Source organism: Natrix helvetica (assembly GCF_964273705.1).
Source record: "Natrix helvetica genome assembly, chromosome: 5".
NCBI classification, from domain to species: Eukaryota; Metazoa; Chordata; class Lepidosauria; order Squamata; family Natricidae; genus Natrix; species Natrix helvetica.
In genome coordinates, this window is record NC_138551.1 from 5,200,845 (window position 1) to 5,213,554 (window position 12,710).

Below are 12,710 nucleotides of genomic sequence, written 5' to 3' on the forward strand. Positions count from 1 at the left end.
TCCAGTCTCTTCTTTAAAAACCTCCAGTGTTGGAGCACCCACAGCTTCCGGAGGAGAGTCATTTTGAAAAAAGCAACATTTGAGAGAAACATGATTTTGGATGTCTGAGAATCTCCACAGACAGCAGGGCTGTAGATTGACCCAAAACCAGTGGTGAAATCTAAAAATTTTTCCTACCGGTTCTGTGGGTGTGTGGCTTGGTGGGGATCGTGTAACTGGGTGGGCATGGCTATGTAGTCATGTGACTGGGGGCTCAAAAGACAGAATATATATATATATATATATATATGTGTGTGTGTGTGTGTGTGTGTGTGTGTGTGTGTGTGTTGTTATCATTATCCCTCCTTTATTTGACTATATCCTGTATCATATCATTTTTCTCACTAATAATCAAGACTTAACTGAATCTAACTTAGTTCTTTTTTATTAACCTTTATATATAATCCAAAAGGATTTCTAATCTTCCTTTCATGGGTACCATTCAATATTCATATCCAATTATTACTTAATCATAACACTACACATTGTATACATTATTATCATTATCAATTATTTATTTAACTATATCTATTGTCACTAAATTTCACTAAGTTTAATTAGTTTTAAGTTATACTCTTCCATCTATCAACCTGTATCTTTCCAGTAGCAAAACACTCTCATATCTTCTGCCATTTGTGGTGTCAGTCCTCTAATCATCTCCTTAATCAACTTTGTATGGACTCCTCTTACCAACTCTTTGCTTATGAAATCTCTCATGTAATTTCGATGCCCTTCTTCTGTTTCCTTAATCATCTTATCTTTGGTTGTCGGTAGTGTTATCAATGATATTGCTAATAAAATTTCTCTCTTTAAATCCATAAATTCTTTTGTTTTCTCTTCTTCTGTAACTTGCCATCTGGGGTAAATTTCCCCTCCATTTAATTCCTCTTTCAGTATTCTACTCTTTTCCTTTTCAGAGACAAACCAATCACCATAAATATCAGCAATTTTAATTTCTTTATATTCATTTTCCTCTTCGATTTTTAGGATTTTAACTGCCACTTTTTCCATTTGATAAACATCTTCAACTTCATCATATTTTGCTGTTGGATGCACTAAGTCTTCCAACTTCTGTATCCTCTCACGTGTATCTGATAATTTCTGTATTTCTGAGAATATATTTTGCAGACTTAAAACTTCTTTCTGCTGTTGAAATCGTGCCATTATCTCCAGCTAACAAACACAGCTGCTCTAGCTTAGAAGGTTTTAACAGGATTAAGCATAAATTCACAATAACATTCATTTTCACCTTTCTCTGGTTAGAAATATACTTCCAAGGAACATCTGTGTGCTTTTCTTCTTATCACTCTCTATAAACAAACAGTGAGACCTTGAAGTGCCAAGCCAGGATAATCAGTGAAAAAAAAGTGTTTCGTTTCTAATACACAAACCTCTAGCCTCTGAGTAGCAGTGTTATTGTTGCAATGTTGCAATTTTCTTTGTTTCTTTTTGTATCTTTTTTGTATTTCAAGTTAAAAAAAAGTCCGATTCTTAAATGAGTTAGAAAAATACTCACAGTAGTGAAAGAGGAGAATTTTAGTCCATAGGTTACAGAGAATAGTAAAAGAAAAAAAAATAGAAGAGGAAAACTTTATCCATTCGTTTTAAAAGGCTTGCATAAATTCCATCCGTGAAGATAGCGTTTAAAAAATAAGATAACCCACTGTCCAAAACCATTCCAAATTTAATTCCGCTGCTTATTTCTTCTGTTCTCCAATTTAAATTAATTTTAACTTTTTATAGGCAGTCACAGTAAAAATTCCTCACCAGCTGGAAACACTTTCTTTTTCCATATGCTTCCATTTTGGAGCCGCCCCGACTTCATCAGCCTAATGGCTGGATTTTTTGTCACCGGCTTGAAGAACTTCTCTTGGATCAATCAGGGACTTTGCGATGTCCCTGAGATCAGCAAGACGTATTCTTCCTGTTCACCGTCTCTGCGGGATGGTTTAGGTCCATTTGGACCACCCCGTGGCAAAAGTATCGACTGCGATCTCAGAGCATTGAGATCGCACGTCGTCTCATTGTTACTTTGGCTCCTCCCCTCAAAACAGTCGCCACTCACGTGTGCCTCTTAATCTCTGTGGCCTCTCAATTCGCAGTTCTCAGTGATGGCTCCGAGCCCAGGAATCCCTCCTTCATCGCCAATGCAATGTTGTCCGTGGGGAACAGATGAGGAGCCACATTCCAACATTACTATGCTTTTTTTTACTTGCCTTCCAGGTTCTTCTCTTAGATCTTTAAGGAAGTCTACATTTGCTTCTTGGATGTTCAATCTAGATATTCTTCCCATCTCTCCCCTCTTCCACTGTCTAATTTCTAAGATTTCTACCCAAACCCCTGTCTCCCTTTCAAACACATTTTCCAAGTCTCTTAATATATTTAATATGTTTCTCCCCCGGTTTAATTCATAAATCACTATTATTTTCATTGTTATCTCCTCTTTGTCCTCTTTCTCCTCCTTCATTTTTTTCTGTTGACTCTTCCCTTTCCTGGGCATCTTGGTCTTTGCTCATCATCCCTCATATGGCATTTTCCATTCTTTCCATAAACTCCTTAAATCCTTTCTCCATAAAGTCTTTTGTATTTTGAAAAAGTAACTCCATCTCCATCGAAAGTTCACAGTCCAAGAGCTGTTTATTTGTCCTTCAGTTACATTTCAAGGAATGCACTAATCCCAATTCTTTAGGTCCTCTAAGTAAACAACCAGTTCCATATAGATACTCCCAGAGGACAATGGATATTTGCACTCTTTCAAATAGGTATTTCCAAATTTGTAATTTCCCTTTTGCCAGCAGGTGGCACTCTCCACTTAAATTTCAGTTTACTAGCGATCACACTTCTAATGTACGATCTTCTGGTCTCGTACACATATTGTGATGTAATAGCACTCAACAATTATTGCAATAATATATTAAAATAATTATGAAAACAACAAATCATTATCGAGAATAACAGGCTATTATTAGACTGGTCTCTTCTCCACCCCTTTAATTCATTTAGGATTTTCTTCTCATGGGTAAGATTGTTAAAACAATGGCAGTGTACCACTGATCATCAAATTCAGTGACTTTTGTATGATAATCAAGTTCTGTCCCATTTTATTAGAGATCTGGGTTCTGAACAACCCTTTGTTGAAAGAAATGTCCATTTGGGTTCAATTCCGAGTGGGGAGAAAGACACTGGAAACATGGAGACTGCTTGAAAAGATGGTTTAATGGTGATGGGCAGGAACACATGGTTTGAGATCCTGGGCAAAAAGGCGCATGGGTGAGAGATTGAGATAGATTTATACCGTCTGTTGGCCTTTGAATTTGAGCTTGTATTCTGATTTGTTGTCAGACTCCCATGGGGCAAAGTCAATGGGGAAGCTAGATTTGCTTAATACAATACAATACAATACAATACAATAGTAGAGTTGGAAGGGACCTTGGAGGTCTTCTAGTCCAACCCCCTGCCTAGGCAGGAAACCCTATACCATTCCAGACAAATGGCTATCCAACATCTTCTTAAAGACTTCCAGTCTTGGGGCATTCACAACTTCTGGAGGCAAGCTGTTCCACTGATTAATTGTTCTAACTGTCAGGAAGTTTCTCCTCAGTTCTAAGTTTCTTCTCTCCTTGATTAGTTTCCACCCATTGCTTCTTGTTCTGTCCTCAGGTGCGGTGGAGAATAGCTTGACTCCCTCTTCTTTGTGGCAACCCCTGAGATATTGGAACACTGCTATCATGTCTCCCCTAGTCCTTCTAGCCCTCCTCTTAATGACTGCCTTGTTAACGACTGCAGTGATTCGCTTAACAACAGTGGTAAGAAAAGTACCAAGATAAAGAAATTACCATTCTAAAGCAAATTCCAAAAAAGATAAGAGAAAAAAGGAGGAAGTATTCTTCCTTATCAAAGAAACTATACAATAGAGGAATTTGGTTTAGATGGTTATTGCCAGAAGGAATGCTGATTTTCCGAATTAGTTATTGCCAAAAGGAATGCTGAATTAGAATTAAGACAGTGGATGAGGCCAAAGCCTTTATTAAAAAATATTTTTCTCTCCCAGAGGACGAAGATAGCGGGGGTGGGGAAAAAGGCAGCAATGTACAAGACATGGGGAAGGGGGGGCTATGGCTCCACCTGGGGGCAGGGAGGAGGCAGCAATATCGAAAAGGCTCAGGTCGCAAAAATAAATATATCTGAAATATTATTGTAACTGTTGATATACTAGAAAGTGACAAAGAAAGAGATGATTGAACACATGGTTGACATAAAGTAAGAATTCTGTTTATGCTTATCTTTTATATGTTATTTTTAAAATTGTAGAAGTGTGAGATTTGGGGGGATTTCTACTACTAACATGGAAGCAACCAAATTTTCTATGTACCCTTTCACCCTTTTCCCATAAATGTTTTAAAACCAATTAAAAAATTTTACAAAAAAAAAAAAAACCAGTGGTAAGAAAAGTCATAAAATGGGGCAAACTCACTTCAACAAATGTTTCACTTAGCAACATACATTTGGGGCTCAATTGTGGTCATAAATCGAGGCCTGTATTCATTCCGATCCTTCAAATCCCATCCCTGAATCTTCCCTGTCTGAAACAGATCTGGTCATGCATACACTACCCACAAGGGCCTTTTCCACTTCCAGTGATGGGAAGTATGTGGAGGTGAATTGATAGCACCATAACGGAGGTGTCTTTCAGAAAGATATGTCTTTTGCATGATTTAATTCAACAAAAAGCAAGGGGAAATTGCCAACCAGCTTGATGATTTTGTTTACAGGTAGTCCTCGACTTAGGACCACAAATCGTCTTTGTTGTTGTTCTTGTGATGTCTCCATTGGACGACTCCTCTTCCTCCGAGGCCTGGAGGGAGGATGAGCTCCTTCCTGGCACATCAGGAATAGGGTTAATTACTGACCCTGAACGGCCAGCAGAAAGAGAATTGCAGGTTTCAGAGGCGACTTTCAGAAAGGTGCACCTTTTGCAATATTTCATCCAATCAGAAGCAAGGGGAAGTTGCGAAACAGCTTGATGGTTTTATTTGTTCTTGTTTATGGTATTTAGAGGCCCATGAGAAACCTGTGGGATGGGTGGCCTGACAGAGCATGAGCGTGACTGAGAAGTTCCATGGTTGAGGATCAACTTGTACTAGTCTTTCTGCTCCTAATTAAGTACTTTAGCAATTAAACCTGGTTTTGGAGCGATCTCAATGTATACAATTACATTTGGTCCATTAATTAGAGGTTGCACTCACACCACTACCCTTAGCGTGGGTGCTTAATTAGTAGACAGGATTCAAACAATATGGCATAGTTGGGTGTAGCACAGGGGTGTCCAAAGTTGGCAACTTTAAGACTTGTGGACTTCAACTCCCAGAATTCCCCAGCCAGCTGGCTGGGGAATTCTGGGAGTTGAAGTCCACAAGTCTTAAAGTTGCCAAGTTTGGACACCCCTGGTGTAGCAGAACCAAACACAAGGTAAAAGCTTTAATACTTTGTCTAGGAATGTCTATGAATATTCTCAGTCATCCTGGTCGGAGTTGTCCCAAAAGTGCCTTTTCAAAAGGCAACTGGATTTTGTTTTTTCCTTACAGACGTTTTGCTTGTTATCCAATAAGCTATTAGACTTTAATGAAAGTTGGTAAGGGTGTTTTGTGAATGTTTCCATAATGAAAGGTGATATAGAAATAATTTACTGCTGGGTTAATTTTTTTGTAATTGGATATCTTTGGTCTCCATCAATCCAAGTTAAACCTCATCCCACACAAAAAGGGGGTTATTTTGAGAATAGTTAATTCACCATATATCCCAAAGTGTGGGTACTTCTCAGCAAGTTTTTAATTGTGTAGTGTCCCTGGCTCCCCCATGGAATTTGAAATATTTTCCATGTCTTACATGTTAATCTTCAGATGTTTCCCATAGTGTAATGTCCTATTGGCTTTAGATTATTTTGCGTCTACCCTGGATAATCGGAGAGAATGCTCTGAAGTTTAAGTAAGTTTTCTTTATTTTTTTTTATTAAAATTTTTAAAATAAATTTTACAATTATCACCCCCCTTACCCTTCCCTCTTCCCACCCTCCCTCCCCCCTCCCTCCCAGAGCAAAATACAGGGTATAAACATTTAACAAACATACGCTAACATCAGCTAACTAATTTTAACATGTTACTATTCTTGTGCTTTAACTCCCCCTTTATTAAACTAACTTTGAATAAATTGTAACATTCTTTATGCCTTCATTCAAAAGCTAACTGAAATTTTTTAGTCCGGTATTTGTTTTGAATATAGTCAATCCATCTTCTCCATTCCAGCTTGTACTTCTCATCTGAGTGGTCCTTCAGATACGTTGAAATTTTGGCCATCTCTGCTAAGTTTACTACTTTTAACGTCCATTCTTGGATAGAGGGCAACTCTTCCTTCTTCCAGTATTGCGCCACCAACAATCTTGCTGCCGTCGTTAGGTTCAAGATCAAATTAGTCTCTATAACAGTACAATCTGAAACTATGCCTAACAAAAACAGCTGGGGTGTGAACTTTATCCTCTTTTTCAAAATATTTTGAATAACCCACCATATTTTTATCCAAAATGCTTTGACTTTTTTTACAAGTCCACCAAATATGGTAATACGTGGCATTAACACAATCACATCTCCAACATTTAGATTGTAGATTCGGATACATACAGGCTAACCTTTTTGGATCTAAATGCCATCTGTACAGCATCTTGTAGAAATTCTCTCTCAAGTTCTGAGCTTGTGTAAACTTTACATTTCTTACCCAAATCTCTTCCCATGTTTCCATCACTATTGGCTCTTCAAAATTTTGTGCCCATTTTATCATACAATCTTTAACTAATTCTGTTTCTGAGTCTATTTCTATCAATACATTATACAACCTTTTTATGTGCATTTGACCCTGGTCCCTAATTTGTTTTATCAAGTTATCCTCATTTTGGAAAATACCGGATTTCTGGTCCCCAGTTAATTGAGCAAGAGCGTCTGCAAAAATCTCTCTTAAATCTTCTTGGCTATGTTCTTTCTTTTTTTAAAAAAAAAGTTTTATTGGTTTTTACAAATATTTTGGGGAAAAGGGTACATAAGTATGGAGAAAATTTTTGACAGCTACATCATACGGAAGGTGGTGCTTCCCCGGGATCTTACATCTCTCTCTTATTTTATATATATATATATCAAAATATCATTATTACATACATATTAGCAGTTTAGGTTTACCTCAAATTCTTTAACATCTTCAATCACACTTATATCACTTCTAACCATTTCATTGTATTAACAATTGCAATGTATTTTTAACTCATTTCTGTGACCTAAGTCTCATTGCTGCCTCCTCTCCCGTCTGTTGGCTGAGCCATGGCTTCTCCCCCTTTCATATCTTGTGCACTCTCTCCTGTTCCATCTAGAAGAGTCTTGTGTCTTTCCATGAAGGCTTCTGCCTCCACCACTGTATTAATTCTCACTCTACCACCCTCCCAGAAAATCAACAAGCCTTCTGGAACTAGACATCTAAACCAGATACTTTTTTCATACAGTTTTTTTAGTTAAAAAGAAGAATTTCTTCCTCTTATCCCTTATTCTTTTTGGTATCTGTTTTAAAATGGTTATTTCTTTATCCTTATATCTTAAAGGTTCCCCCCTTTGAACCCCAAGAATCTCATCTCTTGTAGTCTTTCTAAAAAATTTAACATGAACTTCCCTTGGAACATTGTGTGTTCTAGCATATGCTGAATTAATTCTATATATCAAATCAATATCCCACCCAAGCTGTTGTTTATCTCTTTTAATATAATCTGCTAGCATTGTTATCATAGTCTCCCTTAAATTTTCACCCTCCGTTTCAGGTATATTTTGAAATCTAAGAAAGAAAGACATCCTTTCAAATTCCATTTTTTCCATGTAGTTTTCAATTCCAGCATTTTTTTTGTAGTGCCTTCACCTCTTCTCCCACCCCCACAGCACCCTCTTCTAGAGCGTCTATTTTCTGTATATTTTGTGAAGTCTGTTGTTGATTCTCTCTGAGTTGTTCCTTTAAGTCCGCCAACTGCTTTTTAATTTCGTCCTGTCCCTTTATAAGCGTCTGGAACATTTGATGAAACATTTATTGAGACTGCTGTTCCCCCTCAGAAGCTTTAGGTTGTAAAAAAGAAGATAATTGTGTTTGTTGGGGAACAGGGCTTGAGACAGAGGAAGATGGAGCCGACGCTGGTTTGGGGGGGGGGCTTCTTCGCAGGCAGAAACTCAGAGAAAGTTATAAGTCTAGACAAGAAAAATGGCGTCTGTAGAAGTGCACCGTCAGGCGAGATCCGCAGGCAGGCAAAGTCCAGTGTGGGATATTAGTCTTTCAGTACAGCTCCCCGCCAGTTAAAATCAATTTTTCTCAATCCAAGGAAGTTTATACGAAGAGATGCCTCTAGAGTTCACTGGGGTATAGTAATTCCAACGCAGAAGATTTTACAAAAGCGACAGTTCATTTGTAACGGCAATAAAGAAGGGGGGAGAAACGCCATTTTGGCTCAGCCCTCCCTGGGGATCCGAAAGCAACCATTCAAAAAGTTTCCATTCATAGTTTATGAGGTCAGCTCACATTCTTTCTTTTGCAATTGTTCTAAAGAGTCATTATCCCATTGCTTGACAGAAGTGAATATCAAAAGAGTTTTTTTTCCAATTTTCTCTCTCTCCTCCGAGAGTGAGATCGTGTAAAGCCGCTTTTCTGAGAGGGGGGGGGGGAAAAACCCCCTCTCCAATCTTAACACTTTACCAAGATCAAAGAGTCTTAGAAAAACTGCTAATCCTTATTTACTTAGTTGTTCAGAAAAGCAAGAAAAAGACCCCGGGGGAACTCCCCCCTCACCGCATTTCAGCTGTTGCCTTCATGTAGAAAATTTCTTCCGATCTCCTCAGGACAAAAGCGCGCGTGGCATTGCGCACCTCCTATGCCTCCCGGCACCTAGGGCAATACTGGCAGCCCCCGAGGCCGCTGCTCCCGCTCCAGGGGGCTCCAGCAAGCAGCCCCTCTGGCAGGACGCCCCTACAAGGCACCCTGTGCCCCCCCCCTGAATCAGGGGGAGCCCACCAGGATGGCGAACGGCGGACAGCATGTCCGTCGTCCTCAGAAACCAGAAGTGGAATCCTTCTTGGCTATGTTCCTTCAACCCCCTTATCCTCAGGGCACGAGAGATGCTACGTAGCCAAATAATCCTTTAAGTGCCTCAACTATATCCTCCCTTATCTCTTGGTTACGTGTTTGGATTAAATCCTTAACTCCAGATATTTCATCAGAGACATCTTTAAAGGCACTTGTAATTTTCCCCTCCAAGACAACTGCCTGTTCTTTTAATGCATTTTGTAAGTTATTTTGTAGAGCCTCCAGTGTCAGGGTTTGTGATTGTGTTTCCACTGGAGGTAGTAAAGATTGTAACTTTTGCGATTGCGCTGGCGAACTGCCAGCACTTTTTGAAACATTGAATTTTGCCTGCTTAGAGGCCATTTCAGAATATTCAAATCAAGCTTTTAAACAACCAATTTGTTCAGTCCAGAAAGTCCACCTATTCTTTGAAGTCTCCCAGCAGCACTTACAGGCACTTAACAAAACTTAAGAAAGTTTTCTGATCTCTGCAGTTGGAGGTGTGTGTTTTTTTTAATTAGAAAAAAAGACACAGAGACAGACAGACAGTTTTCTCTGGGTGAAAGCTGATGATCCTCTGTTCACCCCTTTGTCATGTCTCCGCTTTGAGGCAGACAACCCATTCTCTCTAGCCACAGTGTTTCTCAGTCTTGTAAATTTTAAGATGTGTGGACCAACTCTCAGAATTCCCCCAGCACAGAACTGAAATCTTCAGATTCCATACTGTACAAGGCATACACAAAGGTCAAAAAATGGAATGGAATGGAATGCCCTTAATTAGTGACCCTGAATGGCCAGCAGAAAAAAAATTACAGGTTTTGGCTGGGGACAGCTTACAGGTGAGTGAACTCAGAGCACACAGGCAAGAGAAACAGAGGTCTACCAGATTACTCAGTAAAGGCCCCACCCCTATTGATGAGCTGCACTAGGAAGTATTTAAGACTGGCAGGCAGAGGGAGGTGTTGTCGGGAACAAAGTGTTCTTGTGTGCTCGTTTGTGCTTCCTACTGGACTTTTGAACTTCTGATAAACTCTCGTGGAAATACGGTATTTTCAGTTTTGCCTGATGGCTTTAAGTTGGTTTAGTAGACTTACTTGCTAGATCAGCTTTGCATTTGTTTTATGAACTACTATCTGATAGCCTGGCGTTGCCCGGATATTAATTTATTCTAATCCTGTCTTAGACAGGAAAAGCCGTGATTTCAGCGACAATTAAGTTAGTTACAAAAGTTTTCCCTGTGCCCCCAGAAGTGTCAAGAAAAGTGATACCATCTTGTTGTTTTGCTAGCTGCTCCATGATCATGTGGTATGTTTTTTTCTGATCTTGATTTAGAAGTGGCTTCTTGTCCGCGATATTTGCACTAAGCTGTTCGACACTGTAGTTCTTTTCTTGTATGTAATCTGCATCGTGTCGGTCTCATAATGGTGCAGGCGGGCCGAGTTGCAGTAAGGTTTTATTGATCATGGCCATACATTTGTCCTCAAAAATAATCAAAGCTGTGTTGAAAATGTCCAGACCAAATGTAATTTCTAATGTTGGATTTTCCCCCTTACTACCCCCAAGTAGTCCCCTTGGGGACTACTGTGAAGCCATTACCATGGCACCTGCACTGCACTGTACAGCAGAAGCTATTTTACGGCAGTACAGTAGATGTTTTAAGGCACAACAGGCTGTATCTTAACAGAACACACACCTCAAGAGGTATTAGGGGTGTCTTATCCCTACAGTATTTGTTTCCAGGTTTGGTTGAAATTGCACAGAGCCATTTTTACATACATACATACATACATACATACATACATACATACATACATACATACATACATACATACATATTCCTCAGCAGTTCTTGGGTGATGAGAACTGCTGAGGAACACCAAAAAAACTTGCTATAAATCACACTGATGTGAGTGAGCGGGGCAGCACATTTCTTTGCATTTTTTCTAGAGTCTCTAGATGGTACGATTGGAGAGTGAGACAGCAGAAGGATGTTGAAGCCACTGTTCCTCCTGATCCTTTGGATTCCACGCCAGATTCTTTCCTATCTGAAAAAGGTACTCTCACGCAAACCCTACCCGCCAGGGCCTTTTCCACTTCCTGTGATAGGAAGTATGTGGCGGCTGTTTGGGACTGGCGTTTCAGAGACGACTTTCATAAAGGTACATCTTTTGTATTATTTCATCCAATCAGAAGCAAGGGGAAGTTGCAAAACAGCTTAATGGTTTTTCTTTGTTCTTGTTTATGGTATTTAGAGGCCCACGAGAAACCTGTGGGATAGGTTGTCTGACAGAGCATGACTGAGAATTTCCATGATTGAGGATCGACTTGAACTAGTCTTTCTGCTCCTAATTAAATATTTTAGCAACAACTCTCTGGGTGAGGGCTGATGATCCTCTGTTCACCCCTTTGTCATGTCTCCGCTTTGAGGCAGACAACCCATTCTCTCTAGCCACAGTGTTTCTCAGTCTTGTAAATTTTAAGATGTGTGGACAAACTCTCAGAACTCCCCCAGCACAGAAATGAAATCTTCAGATTCCATACCGTACAAGGCATACACAAAGAGGTCAAAAATGGAGTGGAGTGGAACGGAATAGTTGGAAGGGACATTGGAGGTCTTCTAGTCCAACCCCCTGCTTAGGCAGAAAACCCTACACCATTTTAGACAAATGATTATCTAATCTTTTCTTAAAAACTTCCAGTGTTGGAGCATTTACAACTTCTGGAGGCAAGTTGTTCCACTAATTAATTGTTTTGTGTCAGGAAATTTCTCCTTAGTTCTAAGTTGCTTCTCTCCTTGATTACTTTCCACTCATTGGTTCTTGTCCTGCTCTCTGGTGCTTTGGAGAATATTTTGACTCCCTCTTCTTTGTGGAAACCCCTGAGATATTGGAAGATGCTATCATGTCTCCCCTGGTCCTTCTTTTCATTAAACTAGACATGCCCAGTTCCTGCAACCGTTCTTCATATGTTTTAGCCCCCAGTCCCCTAATCCTCTTTGTTGCTCTTCTCTGCACTCTTTCTAGAGTCTCCACATCTTTTCTACATCGTGGGGACCAGAACTGAATGCAGTATTCCAAGTGTGGCCTTACCAAGGCTTTATAAAGTGGTATTAACACTTCACGTCATCTTGATTCTATCCCTCTGTTGATGCAGCCTAAAGCTATGTTGGCTTTTTTGGCAGCTGCTGCCCACGGCTGGCAGTTCTGGAAAAGGGAAGGCAAAAGCCAAGAAATAGTGTTTGAAGAAATATCCATCTGGTTCAGTTCCAAGCCGGGAGAAAGACACTGGAGACCAAATGGAGACTGGAGGCTGATCAGAAAAAGGGTTTAATGATGAAAGAGAAGCACCAAGGATATGATTCTCTGATGTACCTGAATACATGGAGTTGAGAGTGTGGGGTTTTTGTACCTTCTCTTGGACTTTGCACTTGAGCTTCCTGTTCCTGTGCAAGTACATGTATTCTGTTGTCTGTTGTAGGGGTCATTGCTGGTTTTGTAGGTAACTCCCAGGTTTGGTTGAAGTTTGCAGGGAGTGGTGCA

The 12,710-nt window shown here is 39.8% G+C and overlaps 1 protein-coding gene across 6 annotated transcripts in view; it reads left to right on the top strand.

Annotated features, from left to right (window-relative positions):
• Positions 1 to 12,710, top strand: part of LOC309393643 (cytochrome P450 2J5-like) — a 31,556-nt gene that overhangs the window by 1,832 nt on the left and 17,014 nt on the right. For 2 of the 6 annotated variants that reach the window (XM_081956086.1, XM_081956087.1), the window contains exons 1-2: positions 10,126 to 10,217; positions 11,119 to 11,330. The exons of the other annotated variants lie outside the window; for them this stretch is intronic. In XM_081956086.1, the coding sequence (XP_081812212.1) occupies positions 11,160 to 11,330 (171 nt within the window). In that variant the 5' untranslated portion in view covers positions 10,126 to 10,217; positions 11,119 to 11,159. Of the gene's footprint in view, positions 1 to 10,125; positions 10,218 to 11,118; positions 11,331 to 12,710 lie in introns of those variants that run through there. 6 annotated transcript variants of the gene reach the window in all.